Below are 20,844 nucleotides of genomic sequence, written 5' to 3'. Positions count from 1 at the left end.
GGATTACAGGCATGAGCCACCGTGCCCGGCCTATAGTACTCTTTTTTTTTGAGACAGTATCGCTCTTGTCACCCAGGCTGGAGTGCAATGGCGCAATCTTGGCTCACGGCAACCTCCACCTCTTGAGTTCAAGCGATTCTCCTGCCTCAGCCTCCCCAGTAGCTGGAATTACTGGTGCCTGCCACCATGCCTGGCTAATTTTTGTATTTTTAGTGGAGACAGGGTTTTGCCATGTTGGCTGGGCTGGTCTTGAACCCCTGACCTCAAGTGATCCACCCACTTCGGCCTCCCAAAGTGCTGGGATTACAGGCATGAGCCACCGTGCCCGGGCAGCACTGTTAACCATAGGGTAGTGTTTCACATGAGGAGGGCCCATTTTGCACCCTATCCCCTAAGAATCAGCTACTAACTATTGTACCAAAACTGTTTTTTTATTTTTTTGGGACAAAGTCTCACTGTGTCATCTAGGGTGGAGTGCAGTGGCAGGATCACAGCTCACTGTAACCTTAAACTCCTGGACTCAAGTGATTCTCCCACCTCAGCCTCCCAAGTAGCTAGGACTACAGGGGCAGGCTACCACATCCAGCTAAGTTGTTTTTTTTTTTTTTTTTTTTTAAGACGGAGTCTTGCTCTATTGCCCAGGCTGGAGTGCAGTGGCATGATCTCGGCTCACTGCAACCTCTGCCTCCCAGGTTCAAGTGATTGTCCTGCCTCAGCCTCCGGAGTAGCTGGGACTACAGCGATGTGCCACCACGCCCAGCTAATGTTTTGTATTTTTAGTAGAGACGGGGTTTCACTGTGTTACTAGGATGGTCTCAATCTCCTGACCTCGTGATCCGCCTGCCTCGGCCTCCCAAAGTGTTGGGATTGCAGGCATGAGCCACTGTGCCCAGCCCACATCCAGCTAAGTTTTAAAATTTTTTGTAGAGATAGGATCTTGCTATGTTGCTCAGGCTGGTCTCAACTTCCTGGCCTCAAGTGATCCTCCCACCTTTGCCTCCCAAAGTGCTGGGATTACAGGTGTGAGCTACCGTACCTGACCTCAAAACCCACCTCCCACCCCCACCTTTTTTTTTTTAGCAGGGTCTTGCTCTGTCACCCAGGCTGGGGTGCAGTGGTAGGATCACAGCTCACTGTAGCCTTGACCTCTCGGGCTCAAGCGATCCTCCTACCTCAGCCTCCCAAGTAGCTAAGACTATAAGCATGTGCCACCATGCACAGCTGATTTTTTTTCTTCTTTTATTTTTTCTAAGACAGAGTCTTGCTCTGTCGCCCAAGCTGGGTGCAATCTCAGCTCACTGAAACCTCTGCCTCCTAGGTTCAAGCAATTATTGTGACTCAGCTTCCTGAGTAGCTGGCACTACAGGCATACACCACCATGTCCAGCTAATTTTGCATTTTTAGTAGAGGTGGGGTTTCACCATGTTGGCCAGGCTGGTCTTGAATTCCTGGTCTCATGTGATCCACCCATCTTGTCCTCCCAAAGTGCTGAGATTACCGGTATGAGCCACCATGCCCAGCGATGCCTAGCTAATTTTTAAAAAAATTTTTTGTAGAGGTGGGGTCTTGCTATGTTGCCAGAGCTAGTCTCGAACTTCTGGACTCAAGCAGTCCTCCTCTCTCAGCCTCTCAAAGTGCTGGGATTACAGATGTGAGCCACCGTGCCTGGCCACCCAGGCTGGAGTACAGTGGTATGATCATGGCTCACTGCAGCCTCCAACTCTGGTCTCATGTTATCTGCCCACCTCAGTGTCTCAGATAGGTGGGACTATGTGCACCACTATGCCCAGCTAATTTTTACTTTTTGTAGAGATGAGGTCTCACTATGTTGTGCAGGCTGGTCTTGAACTCCTGGGCTCCAGTGACCCTCCTGCCTCAGCTTTCCAAAGTGTTGGGTTTGGCCAGGCGCAGTGGCTCACACTTGTAATCCCAGCACTTTGGGAGGCTGAGGCAGGCGGATCACCTGAGATCAGAAGTTCAAAACCAGCCTGGCCAACACGGTGAAACCCCGTCTGTACTAAAAATACAAAAATTAGCCAGGCGAGGTGGCAGGTGCCTGTAATCCCAGCTACTCAGGAGGCTGAGGCGGGAGAATCACTTGAACCTGGGAAGTGGAAGTTGTGGTGAGCTGAGATCGCGCCACTGCACTCAAGCCTGCGTGACAGAATGAGACTCTGTCTCAAAAAAAGAAACAAAAAAGAAAACACACAAAGTGTTGGGCTTTCAGGTGTGAGCCACCATGCCCGGACAGCCTATTTTTTTACACTAAAAAATCAAGGATTTTGGCTGGGCATGGTAGCTCATGCCTGTAATCCCAGCACTTTGGGAGGCCAAAGTGGGTGGATTACTTGAGCTTAGCAGTTTGAGACCAGCCTGGGCAACATGTCGAAACCCTGTCTCTACTAAAAATACAAAAATTAGCTGAGCATGGTGGTGGGCACCCAGCTACTGCAGAGGCTGAGGCCCGAGAATCACTTGAACCCAAGAGGTGGAAGTTGCAGTGAGCTGAGATTGCCTCTGCACTCCAGCCTGGGTAACAGAGTAAGACTCCGTCTCAAAAAAAGAAAAAAAATCAAAGATTTTATAGCCATAAAACTATAAAGTACTAAATATTGGTCAAGGGTCTCTCCTCTGTGTTGCCACTGCATCCTACTCTGTGATACAATTTCCTACTTACTTGCTGAAATCTCCACCAGATTCTGAAGTCCCTGAGGCAGGGATAGTATTTTGTTCAAGGTTGCATTCACAGCATCCAGTAAAGGGACTTTCATGTAGTAGGTGCCCAATAAAATTCATTGATTTATTTTAAAATAACATTTGCTGATTGAGTAGATGGGTGGGTAGATGGATAAATGGATGGTAAGTAAGGCAGCCTGTTCTTATGTCCTTGGTGTAAAATCACAAATCACCAATATTTGATTCCAGACTTCAGTCATGTCGAATCCAAAGCAGTGTCAATGTCTCCCTCAGTTTTAATGTTTTCTTGCTCCCAGTGGCACTGTCAGGTTAGGGTAACATAAATGGCTATTACATTTGTCACCCTGTGGGAGAGAGGTGCTAATTCAAGAGGTTAGAGAATCTGTGTGACAAAGAGTCAAAAACAAAAATACTACCTCATTTAACCTCGGGTTTTCATTTTTCATTGGTAAAAAACTGGAATTCTCTGAGTTTTTGAAAAAGGTTGGCTGCTTTTGCAGAGTAGAAGTAAATTCTGCCCTTTCCTAGGACTGAGTGAAAAGAGAGTCTTTTTCAATTGATCTATTCAAAATTGATCCAATTTACCCAACAGCAAAACTTGTACTTCTGAAAGCACATTTGTCTTTAGAAAGCAGAGGGTATGGTGGGAGTGTGGCAGCTTGGACAAAGATTGATGAGCTATCCAACTGTCTTAGCCTGGACCAGGCCTGGCCCCCTGCCATCCATCTACTCCTGACTAGCTCTAGCCACTACCATTCCAGTATCATGTCTTTTCTCTGGAAATTCAGACTTGGCTAAAACCCAGATTTCTTATGCCAGAGTGTAGGAGAGGATCAGTGGGCCAAGGCCGAAACTTGCTCAGAGATGTCCGGAGGGCCCCTGGAAGGGTTCTGATCCCAAAACAGAAAGTCTCCCCCTGCCCCAATCTCCATCCCCTTTTTGGTTTAGAGTAAACGTTAACCCCCTTTCCTTATCCCTCTATGGAATACTCTGAAACTAGACAGTAGAAATAGCCAGCAAGTCTTTCTTACTGAGGTATCTTCTGTTAACTTTAACTTCTGCATCAATGTTTTTTTCTGATACTGCTCATTTCGCTGTTTCCTAGTCTGAAGTGACTTCTTTTTTTTCTTCTTAAACATCTTCTTTTTCTGAGTCAGCTATTCCAGAAAGTAGAGAAACTGGTCATTGAGGATTCCAGAACTAGGCCCACCCACATGTGGCACTCTTCATGCAACACTCAAGACACAAAGGCTAACTCGGTATGCAGACTTGTGGTGTTGGTTTGGAGAATAAACAAACAGTTCAGTTCCCTCCTTACTGGAGGATGCTTCCTACTTAATACCCCCAAATCCCACTGTTACAGATAAACTGCCAAAGGGGTACTTATGGTTGGGCATGGTGGCTCACGCCTGTAATCCCAACACTTTGGGAGGCTGAAGCGGGTGGATCACTTGAGGTCGGGAGTTTGAGACCAGCCTGGCCAACATGGTGAAACCCCACCTCTACTAAAAATACAAAAATTAGCTGGGTGAGGTGGCAGGTGCCTGTAATCCCAGTTACTCAGGAGGCTGAGGCAGGAGAATTGCTTGAACCCGGGAGGTGGAGGTTGCGGTAAGCTGAGATCACGCCCCTGCACTCCAGCCTAGGCAACAGAGTGAGACTCCATCTCAAAAAAAAAAAAAAAAAGGCCTAGTGTGGCGGTTCACGCCTGTAATTCCAGCACTTTGGGAGGCCAAGGCGGGCAGATCACAAGGTCAGGAGTTTGAGCCCAGGATGGCCAACCCCATCTCTACTAAAAATACAAAAATTAGCCGGGCGTGGTGGCATGTGCCTGTAATCCCAGCTACTCAGGAGGCTGAGGCAGAAGAATTGCTTGAACCCAGACGGTGGAAGTTTGCGCCACTGCACTCCAGCCTAGGAGACAGAGCAAGACTCCATCTCAAAAAACAAACAAAAAAACACAAAGGGGCACTTACACCAATAACCAAATATCTGTGATTTACAATATGAAATCAGATTACTTATGGCAATAATGTCAGGTCCAGATATTAATGATCATTAGATGTGTGGTTAAAAGATTCAGTTTGGGTGTTACCTTAAGGTGCCCTTAAAAATTAAGCAAGTTATAAAGGACAAAACGAGAGACTTTATAGGGCAAGGTGACTAGTTAGGACACTATTGTATATTTTCTGCAGGTCTTAGGACTGTTGGAAAATTCCAACAAATTGTCTGGTAGTGTCATGATTTTTTTTAAGGCTGCTATTTCCTGGGTATAAGAGTTCAGCTTACCTCATCTGCTATGTTTGCTAGGTGAACAGGAAGACCATCTGAGAGAGAACTGTCAGAGCCATTGGTGCTGTTTCCAAAAGAAAAAAAGAGGAAATAACTGTCGTTGATATGTCTAGGAAGCATAACATTTACCAGACCAGCTGTATGGGATTAGGATTAGGATATCTTCTAGTCTACTATTTCTCTCATTGTCTATGCTTCAATTACTAAACATTATTATTTTCTTCCTTTTTTATATTTTTGGGACAGGGTCTCACTCTGTCACCCAGGCTGGAGTGCAGTACTGTGATCATAGATCACTGCAGCCTTGACCTCCCGGACTCAAGAGATCCTCCCACCTCAGCCTTCTGAGCAGCTGAGACTACAGGCTAATGCCACCATGCCTGACTAATTTTTAAAATTCTTGTAGTCATAGGGTCCCACTATGTTGTCTGGGCTAGTCTTGAACTTTTGTGTTCAAGTGATCCTCTTGCCTCAGCCTCCTAAAGTGCTTAGATTACAGGTATGAGAAATTGCGCCCAAGCAATTACTAAGAATTCTTGATGGCCGGGCATGGTGGCGCACGCCTGTAATCTCAGCATTTTGGGAGGCCGAAGTGGGTGGATCACCTGAGGTCAGGAATTTGAGACCACCCTGACTAACATGGTGAAACCCCGTCACTATTAATACAAAAAAATTATCTGGGTGTGGTGGCGCATGCCTGTAGTCCCAGCTACTCAGGAGGCTGAGGCAGGAGAATCGCTTGAACCTGGGAGGCAGAGGTTGCAGTGAACCGAGATTGTGCCATTGCACTCCAGCCTAAGCGACAAGAGTGAAGCTGTCTCAAGAAAAAAAAAAAAGAAAAATTTTTTTTTGAGACAGAGTCTCCTTATGTCAACCTCCCGAGTAGCTGGAACTACAGGTGCCCGCCACCACGCCCAGCTAATTTTTTGTATTTTTAGTAGAGATGGGGTTTCACCGTGTTAGCCAGGATGGTCTCGATCTCCTGACTTCATGATCCTCCCGCCTCGGCCTCTCAAAGTGCTGGGATAACAGGCGTGAGCCACTGCACCCGGTCCCAAAAAAAGAATTCTTGACAAGCACATTCATTCATTCACTCCGAACACCTACTGCATGCCAAGCAGTGTGGTAGGCACAGGGAACACAGATGAACGAGGCAGAGCCTCTGGCACCAAAGAGTTTGCAATCCATATGGCAAAGCAAATACTGGCCAGATGGGCAAAATCGCCCTTGGTGGAGGTTGTGAGAGGCTACAGGATTCTCAATGTGCAGGCCTAGAGAACAGCAGAGGACAGTCATTTGTTTGAAAACAAGGGTTCTTTCTCATTTACTCCTCTTTGGCTGGTACCAATTCAGAAATCCAGGATCCTAACAGGTACTCTGAAGAAATGTATTCAATATATAAACTTATGCGTTTAATAAAGAATCTGAGCCTGGGCGACACAGTAAGTCACTGTATCTACAAAAAAAAATTTTTTTTTAAATTAGCTGGTAGTGGTGGTGCCTGCCTGTGGTCCCAGACACTTGGGAGGCTGAGATAGGAGGACCACTAGTGCCCAGGGGGTTGAGGCTGCAGTGAGCCGAGATTGTGCCACTGCACTCCAGTCTGAGCAACAGGGCAAGAACTGATCTCAAAAAATATATAAATAACAAAAAGAACCTTCAGGTCAGAGACCAAGATTACTTTTATCACCCCAATTTTCCTTCAAAAGTTTTGAATGAGGCCAGGCATGGTGGCTCATGACTATAATCCCCACACTTTGGGAGGCCAAGGCAAAGGGTTTCTCCATGTTGCCCAGGCTTGAACTCCTGGGCTAAAGTGATCCACCCATCTTGGCCTCCCAAAGTGCTAAGACTACAGGTGTGAGCCACTGCATCCAGCCGGCATTTTGTTTTTGAGGCTGTATTTGGAGAGGGGTCGGTGCAGAGGTCTTGGTGAGTTAGGCATAGGATTCTGAGAGAGTGGAAGGGATGACATGGTGAATGGGGCACACTACTTGGCCTGATGGCCTAGTTTAAGGTCCCCAAAGAAATATTTGTGAGACTCAGAATTGCTTTTGGGCCCAGATGTCAATGTGCTATAGAGTGGGTGGAAGAGCCATCCCTTTTCCACTGTCCACCACAGACTACAGTGCAGCCTCTGTCAGAAGACTTCCATGCCAGCTCAGAAGGCTGAAAGCAGCTGGGTCATCCATGAGGCACTTTAGCCAGTAAGTTAGAGTAGAAGGTATTCTTGCATACCTGGGAGACATAACCTTTTGGGGGCTTCCTAAATAGCTGGGGAGACTATGAAGGTACAGATGAGATCCTGAATGCTAAATTAATTCAAAAAATATTTATTGAGCTCTTCCTCTGTGCTAGGTACAGAACAGTACCATTCTAAGTGCATGAGATACAGAGCAAACGAAAAGATCTCTGACTTTGTGGAACCTATCTCCTAGTAGAGGGAAACAGACAATAAACAACAGATATTGGCTGGGCATGGTGGCTCATGCTTGTCATCCCAGCACCTTGGGAGGCCAAGGTGGGTGGATCACTTGAGGTCAGGAGTTCAAGACCAGCTTGGGCAACATGGTGAAAACCCATCTCTACTAAAAATACAAAAATTAGATGGCCGGGCGCGGTGGCTCATGCCTGTAATCCCAGGACTTTGGGAGGCCAAGGTGGGCAGATCACCTGAGGTCGGGAGTTTGAGACCAGCCTGACCAATATGGAGAAACCCCATCTCTACTAAAAATACAAAATTACCCGGGCGTGGTGGCACATGCTTGTAATCCCAGCTACTTGGGAGGCTGAGGCAGGAGAATCGCTTGAGCCCAGGAGGTGGAGATTGCAGTGAGCCGAGATCGTGCCATTGCACTCCAGCCTGGGCAACAAGAGCGAAATTCTGTCTCAAAAAGAAAAAAAAAAAAATAGCGGGCATGGTGGTGGGTGCCTGTAATAATCCCAGCTACTCGGGAGACTGAGGCAGGAGAATTGCTTGAACCCGGGAAGCGGAGGTTGCAGTGAGCTGAGATCATGCCACTGGACTCCAGCCTGGGCGACAGAGAGAGACTCCATCTCAAAAAAAAAAAAAAAAAAAAAAGGGCCAGGCGCAGTAGCTCATGCCTGTAATCCCAGCACTTGAGGAGGCCGAGATGGGTGGATCACCTGAGGTCAGGAGTTCGTGACCAGCCTGGCCAACATGGTGAAACTGCATCTCTACTAAAAATTAGCCAGTCATGGTGGTGGGCACCTGTAATCCCAGCTACTCGGGAGGCTGAGGCAGGAGACTAGCTTAAACCTGGGAGACAGAGGTTGCAACGAGTGGAGATCATGCCATTGTATTCCAGCCTGGGCAACAAGAGTGAAAGTCTGTCTCAAAAATAAATAAATAAATAAATAAAACAGATACAGTAAAGACTTAAATGATACAGAATGACAGAGGCAATAAATGCTATGGAAAAAAGTAGAGCACCTAAGGGGGATAATAACGAGTGGCAGGAGGGTGAAGGAGGGGAGTAAGTTGTAGCATTAGAGTAATGTGTATAGGTCATGGTGAAAAAGGCAGCATTTGGCTGGGTGCGGTGGCTCATGCCTGTAATCCCAGCACTTTGGGAGGCTGAGGTGGGCGGACTGACTGAGGTCAGGAGTTCGAGACCAGCCTATCCTAGGCAACACAGTGAAACCCCATCTCTACTAAAATACAAAAAATTAGCCAGGCGTGGTGGCATGCACTTGTAGTCCCAGCTACTTGGGGAGCTGAGGCAGGAGAATTGCTTGAACCTGGGAGGCGGAGGTTGCAGTGAGCTGAGATCATGCCACTGCACTCCAGCCTGGGTGACAGAGTGAGACTCCGTCTCAAAAAAAAAAAAAAAAAAAAAAAAAGGGTTAGGGTGGAGGCCATAGAGGTATCAGGAGGCCTATATAGCCTTACAGGCCATTGTAGGGTCTTTGGCTTTTTTTTAATCTGAGTCGGGGAGATACTGAAGTGCTTTCAACAGATAAATGATATTATCTGATTTAGGTTATTTATTTATTTATTTATTTATTTATTTATTTATTTTTTGAGATGGAGATTCGCCCTTGTTGCCCAGGCTGGAGTGCAATGGTGTGATCTCCACTCACTGCAACGTCTGTCTCCCAGGTTTAAGCTATTCTCCTGCCTCAGCCTCCCGAGTAGCTGGGATTACAGGCATGTGCCATCACACCCAACTAATTTTGTATTTTTAGTAGAGATGAGGTTTCTCCATGTTGGTCAGGCTGGTCTTGAACTCCTGACATCAGGTGATCTGCCAGCCTTGGCCTTCCAAAGTCCTGGGATTACAGGTGTGAGCCACCGCGCCTGATTTAGGTTTTTAAAAAAATCACCCTTCTGCTTTTTTTCAGCCTTGCTAGTCCCTTCGTCTCAGTCGCCTTTGCTGGCTCCTCCCCTATTAAAGTTGTATTATCCAGCTCAAACCTCAGACTTGGACCTCTTCTCTATCTGCACTTACTTCCTTGAGATCCCACCAGTCTTTTTTTTTTTTTTTTTTTTTTTTCTGAGACAGGGTCTCACTCTATAGCGCAGATTGTAGTACACTAGTGCGGCCATAGCTCACTGCAGCCTCGAACTTCTGAGCTCAGCAATCCTCCTGCCTCAGCTTCTTAAGTAGCTAGGACTACAGGTGCATGCCCCGACCCCCTGCTAAGTTTTTTTTTTTTTTGAGACCAGAGTCTCACTCTGTCACCCAGGCTGAAATGCAGTGGCGCAATCCCAGCTCCCAGTAACCTCCACCTCTCGGGTTCAGGCGATCCTCCCTCCCGCCTCAGCCTCCCGAGCAGCTGGGATTACAGGCATGTGCCACTACATCCAGCTAATTTTTGTATTTTTAATAGAGATGGGGTTTCATAATGTTGGCCAGGCAGGTCTTGAACTCCTGACCTCAAGTGATCCGCCTGCCTTGGCCTCCCAAAGAGTGGGAATTACAGGTGTGAGCCACCTCATCCAGTCCCCATCTAGTGTTAAGGTTTAAATATTATCTACCAGGCTGGGCATGGTGTCTCACGCTTGTAATCGCAGCACTTTGGGAGGCTGAGGCGGGCAGATCCCTTGAGCTCAGTAGTTAGAGACCAGCCTGGGCAACATGGCAAAACCTGTTCCCTACAAAAAAACACAAAAATTAACCAGGCATGATGGTGCACACCTGTAGTCCCAGCTACTTGGGGAGCTGAGGCAGGAGGATTGCTTGAGCCCAGGAAGTTGAGGATGCAGTGAGCAGAGATCATACCACTGTACTCCAGCCTGGGTGGAGAGCAACACCCTGTCTCAAGAAAAAAAATCATCTGTCCAATGATGACTCTCTCCATTGGTCCACTGGACCTCTCCACTGAACTCCAGACCCATATATCCTACTGCTTGTTCGAGGTCTCCACTAAATATATAATGGACATTACAAACTTAACGAGCCTAACACTAGACTCCTGATCTTCACTACCTCTCTAATTTTTTCCACTCCTTTGATCCTTCCCATCTCAGCTAAAGGCAACTCCATCCAACCAATTGTGGAGTCATTCTTTTCTTTTCTCATGCCCATATCCAATCCATAGGCAAATCCTAATGTTTATAATTTCAAAATATATCTAGAATCCAACCAATTCACACATCCCCCCTGGTCTAAGCCTCCATTACCTTTTACCTGTATTATTGATCTAAGCCTCCATTATCTTTTACCTATATTATTGCAAGAGCCTCCTATTGAGTCTCCCTGCTTAGAACTTCCCTCTTTATGATCTACTTTTCACACAGCAGCCAGTGTTCCTGTTGAAACTAAAACCTGTCTGGGGCCGGACGCGGTGGCTCACGCCTGTAATCCCAGCACTTTGGGAGGGCCAGGCGGGCGGATCACGAGGTCAGGAGATCGAGATCATCCTGGCTAACACGGTGAAACCCCGCCTCTACTAAAAATACAAAAAATTAGCCGGGCGTGGTTGCAGGCGCCTGTAGTCCTAGCTACTCAGGAGGCTGAGCCCAGAGAATGGCCTGAACCCGGGAGGCGGAGCTTGCAGTGAGCGGAGATCGCGCCACTCACCACTGCAGCCTGGGCGACAGAGTGAGCCTTCATCTCAAAAAAAAAAAAAGAAACTAAAACCTGTCAAACCATGATATTTCTCTACTCAAAACCTTCCAAAGGCTTTCCATCTCCCTTGGAGTGAAAGGCAAAGGCTTTGCAGTTCCCTACAAGGCCCTACACAAACTGCCTGCCCAACTCCCTACTCCTTTCTAATGGCTAAAACAGAGGCTGGCAAAGAATATGCACTCTTTTGTTTTGTTTTTTGTTTCTGAGCCTGTCGCCCATGCTGGAGTGCAGTGGCATGATCTTAGCTCACTGTAGCCTTAACTTCCTGGGCTCAGGTGATCCTCCCACCTCAGCCTCCCCAGTGTGTGGGACTACAGGCATAGATCACCAAGCCCAGCTAATTTTTGTATTTTTTGTAGAGACAAGATCTCACTATATCACCCAGGTTAACAACAAAGTATTAAAAAAAAAAACACTCTGTTTTTTCTTTGTTACCTGGATTCAATGTCAGACAAAGAGATGTCACTCCAACTTCCTTCTAAATCTACATCTTGTCCAAGTTCATGGAATTTCTTGTGGATTTCCTGTCGTAAAAGCTCCTTAAGCTCTGCTAGACACTGAGTGAACTATGAAAGTGAAAAAAAGAACTATTTTGTTAATTCATTTTATTTTATTTATTTATTATTATTTTTGAGACGGAGTTTGACTCTTGTTGCCCAGGCTGGAGTACAATGGCACTATCTCGGCTCACTGCAACCTCTGTCTCCTGGGTTCAAGCGATTCTCCTGCCTCAGCCTCCCAAGTAGCTGGGATTACAGGCAGGCGCCACCACACTCAGCTAATTTTGTATTTTTAGTAGAGACGGGGTTTCACCATATTGGTCAGGCTGGTTTTGAACTCCTGACCTCAGGTGATCCACCTGCCTCAGCTTCCCAAAGTGTTGGGATTACAGGCGTGAGCCACCATGCCTGGCCCATTTTATTTATTCATCAAATATTTACTAAGTATATGCTGAAAGGCATTTTATTTATTGCTGGGAACACAAAGATGAATAACCTGCACCCCTGCTAGTAAGGACATGTTAACAGAAAATTACATGAGGTGGAGGAACAGATAGAAATTTTTTTAGGGCAGAACATCAATGAGCACTGCTCTAGCCACTTTTCTCTGGCTAGAGCCAACTTCTTTTTTATTTTTTTTTGAGACAGAGTCTTGCTCTGTCTCCAGGCTGGAGTACAGTGGCGTGATCTCGGCTCACTGCAACCTCCGCCTCCCAGGTTCAAGCCATTCTCCTGCCTCAGCCTCCCAAGTAGCTGGGACTACAGGCGCACAACACCACGCTCAGCTAATTTTTGTATTTTTAGTAGAGATGGGGTTTCACCACGTTGGCCAGGATGGTCTAGAACTCCTGACCTCGTGATCTGCCCGCCTTGGCCTCCCAAAGTGCTGGGATTACAGGCGTGAGCCATCATGCCTGGCCGCCTTCTTCTTCAACAATGCAATACTCTATTTTATTTTATTATTTTATTTTTTTTGAGACGGAGTCTTGCTCTGTCACCCAGGCTGGAGTGTAGTGGCATGATCTCTGCTCACTGCAACCTCCGCCTCCCGAGTTCAAGTGTTTCTCCTGCCTCAGCCTCCCAAGCAGCTGGGATTACAAGCGCTTGCCACCATGACCAGCTAATTTTTGTATTTTTAGTAGAGATGGGGGTTTCGCTGTGTTGGTCAGGCTGGTCTCAAACTCCTGACCTTGTAATTCGCCAGCCTTAGCCTCCCGAAGTGCTGGGATTACAGGTGTGAGCCACTGCACCCGGCCTGATGATTATTATTATTAGTTTTTTGTTCGTTTGTTTGTTTGGGAAGACATAATTAACGAGGCAAGACCTCAGAAAGGCCATAGGGGAAGTCAACAAGTGTACACAGAGCAGGGCTAACTTTGGAGAAGAGAAAAGACACCTGGCTGGGCACAGTGGCTCGCGCCTGTAATCCCAGCACTTTGGGAGGCCGAGGCGGGCAGATTACCTGAGGTCAGGAGTTCCAGACCAGCCTGACCAATATGGTAAAACCCCATCTGTACTAAAAAATACAAAAATTAGCCGGACGTGGTGGTGCACGCCTGTAATCCCAGCTACTCAGTAGACTGAGGCAGGAGAATTGCATGAACCTGGGAGGCAGAGATTGCAGTGAGCTGAGTTCACACCACCACACTCCAGCCTGGGTGACAGAGGGAGACCCTGTCTCAAAAAAAAAAAAAAAAAAAAAAAAAAAGAAAAGAAAAAAAAGAAAAGACACCTGATTTTCTAAAAAGAAAAGACACCTGATTTTCTAAAATAAGAGAAAGGAAAGATAATTAGTGTTGTAGCTGGGCACAGTGGCTCATGCTTGTAATCCCAGCACTTTGAGAGGCTGAGGCAGGAGGATCACAAGCCCAGGAGCTGGAGACCAGCCTGGGAACAGAAAAACCGTCTCTATAAAAGCTTAAAAATTAGCTATGTGTGGTGGTGCATACTTGTGGTCTCAACTACTTGGGAGGCTAAGGTGTTGAGGCTGCAATGAGCCGTGATCACGCCATTGCACTTCAGCCTGGGTAACAGAGTCAGATCTTATCTCAAAAGAAAAAAAAAAGGATAGGTGTTGCCATAGGTTAAGTCCAGAAGTGAGGGAGAGGTGTTCCAAAGGACTGTCTCCATCTTCTTGGTGAATTATGAGGTCTTACCATTTGTAGACAGAATGCAGTCTGGGGGCTTTCTTATTTTCTTTTATTATAAAAACTTCAGAAAACTAGTAAGAGGAAAATAAAGATTGCCTATAATTCCACTGGGCTCACTTTGGACCCATGTGAAACTGATCACAGCATCATCACCACATTTCTTTTTTTTTTGAGTCTTGCTTTGTCCCCCAGGCTGGAGTGCAGTGGCGTGATCTCGACTCAGTGTAACCTCCGCCTCCTGGGTTCAAGTGATTCTCCTGCCTCAGCCTCCCGAGAGCTGGGATTACAGGCACACGCCACCACGACCAGCTAATTTTTTGTATTTTTAGTAGAGACAGGGTTTTGCCATGTTGCCCAGGCTGGTCTTGAACTCCTGAGCTCAGGCAATCCACCCACTTCAGCCTCCCAAAGTGCTAGGATTACAGGTGTGAGCCACCATGCCTGGCCTTCACCACATTTCTTGAAACCCCATTTTTACCTTCGTTTGGTCAGGATCACAAAAGTCCAGAAGGGTGTCACAGACATGATAACCTAAGGACTTCAGATCTTCGATGGTAAAGTGGGTGTCTCTTTTACTACCTGGAAAAAAAAAAACCCCCGCAAACATTTCCAATTAAATCTTAGTGACTGAATGTAAATCTAATTTATGGTTATCTTTTTAAAAATACCACCACTGGCCAGGCACGGTGGCTTACGCCTGTAATCCCAGCACTTTGGGAAGCCAAGGCAGGCAGATCATGAGGTCAGGAGATTGAGACCATCCTGGCTAACATGGTGGAAACTCGTCTCTACTAAAAAATACAAAGAAAATTAGCTGGGCGTGGTGGCAGGCGCCTGTAGTCCTAGCTACTCAGGAGGCTGAGGCAGGAGAATGGCGTGAATCCGGGAGGTGGAGCTTGCAGTGAGCTGAGATCGTGCCACTGCACTCCAGACTGGATGACAGAGCAAGACTGTCTCAAAAAAATAAAAATAAAAAATAAAAAAATACCACCACGGGCCAGGCACAGTGGCTCACGCCTATAATCCCAGCACTTTGAGAGACCAAGGCAGGCCCTTCGCTTGAGCCTAGGAGTTCAAGACTAGCCTGGGCAACATGGTGAGATCTTGTCTCTACAAAAAATACAAAAATTAGCCTGACGTTGTGGCATGTGCCTATAGTCCCAGCTACTCAGGAGGCTGAGGTTGGAGGCTAAGGTGGGAGGGTCGCCTGAGCCAGGGAGGCAGAGGTTTCAGTGAGCTGGGATTGCACCACTGCACTACAGCCTGGGTAATAGAGGGAGACCCTGAAACAAAACAAAACAAAACAAAACAAAACAAAACAAAACACCTCTTATTCTAGAATATTATGCTTCAGGAGAGTGTAGCTCTCCTAGTTTTAGTTTGGTTCAGAAGAATCTTTGGCAATGAAAAAATTATAATCATGATGGTTCTAATTACTGAGGTTTTTACTTCATGTTAGGCACTATGGGAAGTGCACTCCATGCACCATCTCACTAAGCAGTACCTACAATGCAAGTACTATTATTATTGCAGTAAAAGGAAAATGAGGCTGGGCATGGTGGCTCATGCCTGCCATCCCAGTACTTTGAGAGGCCAAGGCAGGAGGATTGCTTGAGCCAGGGAGTTTGAGGCCAGCTTGAGCAACATAAGGAGACCCTGTCTCTACAAAAAAAAATAAAAAAATTAGCCGGGCATGGTGACGTGCACCTATAGTCCCAGCTACACGAGGGGCTAAGGTGGGAGAAATGCTTGAGCCTGGGAGGTTGAGACTGCAGAGAGCCATGATCATGCCACTACACTCTAGCCTGGGTGAAAGAAACCCTGTCTCAAAAAAACAAAATAAATAAAAATAAAAAAAAGAAATAAAAAAATGAAGTTCAAAAAGGCCAGATAATTTACCCAAGAACACAAAACTTGTTAATGCAGCTGAAATTCAACTCCCTATCTGCCTGATTCCAGGTTTTTTGTTTGTTTTGAGACAGAATCTCGCTCTGTCACCCACGCTGGAGTGCAATGGCACAATCTTGGCTCACTGCAACCTTCACCTCCCGGGTTCAAGCGATTCTCCTGCCTCAACCTCCAGAGTAGCTGGGACTACTGGTGCGTGCCACCATGCCCAGCTAATTTTTAGTAGAGATGGGATTTCACCATGTTGGTCACGCTGGTCTTGATCTCCTGACCTCGTAATCTGCCCGCCTTGGCCTCCCAAAGTGCTGGGATTACAGGCGTGAGCCACTGCACCTGGCCTGATTCCAGGTCTTTAGCAACCACTATACCATACTGCCCCATCAAATATTATATTTCACATTCATATTTTGGGCATTCAAATTTAGCATAAGTCTAGACAAAGAAATCCTCTAGATCAGTTATCTCCCCAGCATTCAAAGGCATTTCATCTCCCTATGCTTTGCTTGGATTTCCCTTCCTATGCTGGCCTATGATATACAAAAGAGAATGTACCCAGGGTGGACCCGCCAAAGGTGGACTCCATGGTGTAGCTGTTTAGGATTCCCATCTGCCACATAACAACTCGTCCCGTTCCTTCTTTGCATTTTTGGACCTTAAAATTACAACTGTGAAAAGAGAACTAAAAAGAAATCCAAATTTTCTGTTAATCATAAATCAGCAAATGTAAAATATCTAAGATTCATTAATATGATACAAGAATAATTTCCTTGGGGTCCATATGTTATTTCCCAAAGCATGTTCCACAAAATACTAATTTGGAGGGATGTTAACAGGTATTACGGGGGAAAAAGGAGTTCTGTGGTCATGTTAGTCAGGGAGATGAAGGGTTAACAAAACTAAACAGGCTTTCTCTGCAAGCCCTCTTAGAGTGTTTAATATGAGGACTATAATCTTCCAAAGGGAAGAGAGTGTATTTGAATATGTTTTCCAAACATTTTTGCCCATGAACTCTTCCTTCCTGTTGTCCCCACCCCACTCCCCCAAGGAGAATTTTGCAGGACTAGGTTTCCTAGAACATCCGTTTGGCATTCAAGGCACTAGCCAACCTTTCTAAGACTTATTTTCTGCCACTCCCCAACTTGAACCCCTAAATCTAGTTGTGTTTATCTTCTGTCGATGATGTGTATTCCTTACCCCCATAATCTCTGCCTGGAACTCTCTCCCTTACACTAATCTTATCACTTGTAGTTCAATACCCTCCCTTATCTTTTATGACCGCTCAGCCCTTGTGTGTCACTTGGAGTTTGTAATATACACTTGGCACCTTTCTCTATCCACCCTATCCTGCTAAAAAGATTTTGCAGTTGGAAATTATCTCATTGTCCAGCGATTTTTAAATCGTGCTCTGTGGAATCCAGGGGTTCTATTGAGGAGCCTCAGGGCATTTCTGCTTCAAGGAGGGAAGGAGCAGAGGAGACAGGGTTCCCTGCTTCAATTAGTTTGTTTTAGATATGGGTTCTGGGTGTGATTTCCTGAAAGAAAGAAAAGAAGAGAAGAGAAGGAAAAGAAGAAAAGGAAAGAAGGAAAGGAAAGGAAAAGAAAGAAAGAAAAAGAAGAAGAGAAGAGAAGAGAAAAAAAGAAAAGAAAAGAAAAAAGAGAAGAGAAGAGAAAGAGAAAGAGAGGCCGGGCATGGTGGCTCATGCCTGTAATCCCAGCACTTTGGGAGGCTGAGGCGGGCCAATCACCTGAGGTCAGGAATTTGAGACCAGCCTGGCCAAGATGGCGAAACCCCGATTCTACTAAAAATACAAAAAAATTAGCCGGGCATGGCAGCATGCACCCGTAATCCCAGCTACTCAGGAGGCTGAGGCAGGAGAATTGCTTGAACCTGGGAGGAGGAGGTTGCAGTGAGCTGAGATCGTGCCACTGACTCCGGCTTGGGCGACAGAGTGAGACTCAAAAAACAAAAGAGAGAGAGAGGAAGGAAGGAAAGCTTCCTCTTTTTCTTTTTTTAAACAAATAAGAGTAACAATACAAAATATTTTTATCATATATCTTTATGGGAAAAAGTCTGTAATATCGGCCAGGCACAGTGGCTCACCCCTGGAATCCTAGCACTTTGGGAGGCCGAGGTGGGTGGATCATGAGGTCAGGAGATCGAGACCATCCTGGTCAACACGGTGAAACCCCGTCTCTACTAAAAATACAAAAAAAAAAATAGCCGAATATGGTAGCTTGTGCCTGTAATCCCAGCTACCCAGGAGGCTGAGGTAGGAGAATCACTTCAACTCAGGAGGCGGAGGTTATAGTGAGCTGAGACACACCACTGCACTCCAGCCTGGGCGACAGAGCGAGACTCCATCTCAAAAAAAAAAAAAATTAAAATACTTTTCTAAAGCCAGTGCAGTGGCTCACACCTGTAATCCCAGAACTTTGGGAGGCTGAGGTGGTGAGGCGGGAGAGCCGCTTGAACCCAGGAGTTCAAGACCAGCCTGGGCAACATAGTGAGACTCTGTCTCTATTAAAAAAAAAAAAACAACAACTTAAAAAAACCCAGTCTAGGCCATGCGCAGTGTGGTGGCTCATGCTTGTAATCCCAACACTTTGGGAGACCAAGGCAGGCAGATCACGAGGTAAGGAGTTTGAGACCAGCCTGGCCTACATCTCTACTCAAAATACCCCATCTCTACTAAACCCCATCTCTACTAAAAATACAAAATTAGCCAGGCATGGTGGTGCATGCCTGTAATCTCAGCTTCTTGGGAGGCTGAGGCAGGAGAATTGCTTGAACCCGGGAGGCGGAGGTTGCAGTGAGTGGAGATTGTGTTACTGCACTCCAACCTGGGTGACAGAGCAAGACTACGTCTTGAAAAAATAAATAAAAGGATGGGTGTGGTGGCTCACACCTATAATCCCAGCATTTTGGGAGGCTGAGGCAGGTGGTCAGGAGTTCAAGACCAGCCTTGCCAAGATGGTGAAACCCTGTCTCTATTAAAAATACAAAAATTAGCCGGGCGTGGTGGCAGGTGCCTGTAATCCCAGATCCTTGGGAAGCTGAGGCAGAGAATTGCTTGAACCCGGGAGATGGAGGTTGCAGTGAGCCGAGATTGTGCCACTGCACTCCATCCTGGGCGACAGAACAAGACTCTGTCTCAAAAAAAAATAAGAAGAAGAAAAAAAATAAGTAAAATAAATAAATTAAAAAAAAATCCAACCCACTTTCTTCTTCTGACAACTACATTTTGTGGATCTATTTATGATGTGAAAAACCAGCTTCTACACCAACGAAGATTACCTGTATATGCCTGTCACGAAATTAGTCAATTATTAAAAACTTTTATATTGTTTTCATTAAGCTCTTTAATATCTTACAATCATTTGTGATCTTCTAGTATATAACCTTTCCTGTGAAGACTCATGACATTAGCATTTTGCTTGTCCTTCAATCTCTTCTTCCAGGGTCAACCACCACAGGATAGGTGATAGATAACTGTATATACTAAGAATTTCAACTTATGGTGGGGCGCAGTAGCTCACGCCTGTAATCCCAGCACTTTGGGAGGCCGGGGCAGGCGGATCACTTGAGGTCAGGAGTTTGAGAACAGCCTAGCCAACATGGTGAAACCCCGTCTCCACTAAAAGTACAAAAAAATTTAGCCGGGCATGGTTGTGCATGCCTGTACTCTCAACTACTTGGGAGGCTGAGGCAGGAGAACTGCTTGAATCTGGGAGGCAGAGGTTGCAGTGAGCCAAGATTGCACCACTACACTCCAGCCTCGACAGAGTGAGACTCCGTCTCAAAAAAAAAAAAAGGATACCACATTTTATTTATCTGTTGATTGGTTGATGGACACAGCAATTCTTTTTTATTCTATTGTTTAGTAGTGGCAGGGGTCTCCCTATGTTGCCCAGGCTGGTCTTGAACTCCTGGGCTCAAGCAATATGCCCACCTTGGCCTCCCAAAGTGCTAGGATTACAGGTATGAGCCACTGTAGCTGGCAGGACACAGCAATTCTTTTTTTTTTTTTGGGATGGAGTTCCGTTCTTGTTGCCCAGGCTGGAGTGCAATGGCACGATCTCTGCTCACTGCAACCTCTGCCTCCCAAGTTTAAGCGATTCTCCTGCCTCAGCCTCCCAAGTAACTGGCATTACAGGCATGTGCCACCATGCCCGGCTACTTTTTGTATTTTTAATAGAGATGGGGTTTCTCCATGTTGGTCAGGCTGGTCTCGAACTCCTGACCTCAGGTAATCTGCTTGCCTTGGCCCCCCAAAGTGCTGGGATTACAGGTGTGAGCCACTGTGCCTGGCCCCACTGCAATTCTTAAAACCACGCTTTTCTAAATTCTTGAAGTCTAGGTTGCTCGGATTTACCAAAGATAATAAAAAGAGATACAAAATGCCAAATAAAACACTACATATAGGAAGCAGTAAGTTCCCATGTCCCTAACTCAATGGAGAGAAAATTACATTATGTGCTTACCTTATCTGGTGCATTTTTGCTTAACATTAAAGGAAAGACTCGTTCATGAAGCCAGTACTTGCGATTGTTGTTATTACAGCCATACAGGAAGATATTATTCTTACGACTGTGGCCATGGAAATCACAATACAACAGAACCTCTCTTTCTTCAAGAAGTCTATTGAGGGGGCAAACAAAGAACTCAGTGGACACCCAAATGCATGCAAATAATTAAGGATAATTTGGTATCTCTTCCTTAAATACAGCTGTTAATACTTTCCCTCCTAAGAAAATCTCAACTCCAATGGCCTTCAATGGACCCTATCTCCATTCTCAGCCACTGCAGAAAACATGTCATCAGCTTGCCTTGCCAGTCAGAGGGACTTGAAATGGAAAATTTCTTTTTTTCTTTTTTGAGACAGGGTCTTGCCCTGTTGCTCAGGCTGGAGTGTAGTGGCCTGACCATGGCTCACTCTAGCCTTGACCTCCTGGGCTCAAGTCATCTGCCCACCTCAGCCCCCTAAGTAGTTGGGACTACAGGCACACACCAATACACCCAGCTATTTTTGTTTCTGTTTTTGTTTGTTTGTTTTTTGTTTTTTGTTTTTGTTTTTGTAGAGACAGGGTGATATAGAGTTTGGGTATTTGTCTCTGCCCAAATCTCATGTTGAGATATAATCCCTAGTGTTGGAGGTGAGGTCTAGCGAGAGGTATTTGGACAGTGGGGGTGGATCCCTCATG

The 20,844-nt window shown here is 46.0% G+C and overlaps 1 protein-coding gene across 8 annotated transcripts in view; it reads right to left on the bottom strand.

Annotated features, from left to right (window-relative positions):
- Positions 1 to 20,844, bottom strand: part of AGBL2 (AGBL carboxypeptidase 2) — a 61,200-nt gene that overhangs the window by 12,328 nt on the left and 28,028 nt on the right. For 6 of the 8 annotated variants that reach the window (XM_054525747.2, XM_054525746.2, XM_054525749.2 and 3 more), the window contains 6 exons: positions 20,125 to 20,281; positions 16,195 to 16,321; positions 14,213 to 14,313; positions 11,520 to 11,650; positions 4,987 to 5,053; positions 3,729 to 3,854 (listed from right to left, as the gene is read on the bottom strand). In XM_054525747.2, the coding sequence (XP_054381722.1) occupies positions 3,729 to 3,854; positions 4,987 to 5,053; positions 11,520 to 11,650; positions 14,213 to 14,313; positions 16,195 to 16,321; positions 20,125 to 20,281 (709 nt within the window). Of the gene's footprint in view, positions 1 to 3,113; positions 3,228 to 3,728; positions 3,855 to 4,986; positions 5,054 to 11,519; positions 11,651 to 14,212; positions 14,314 to 16,194; positions 16,322 to 20,124; positions 20,282 to 20,844 lie in introns of all 8 variants that reach the window. The other 2 variants (XR_008511592.1, XM_054525750.2) reach the window with 2 other exon arrangements.

This window comes from Pongo abelii, chromosome 9 (assembly GCF_028885655.2).
Source record: "Pongo abelii isolate AG06213 chromosome 9, NHGRI_mPonAbe1-v2.0_pri, whole genome shotgun sequence".
NCBI classification, from domain to species: Eukaryota; Metazoa; Chordata; class Mammalia; order Primates; family Hominidae; genus Pongo; species Pongo abelii.
The sequence above is the reverse complement of the archived record's forward strand: the minus strand, read 5'-3'. Positions and strand labels throughout refer to the sequence as shown.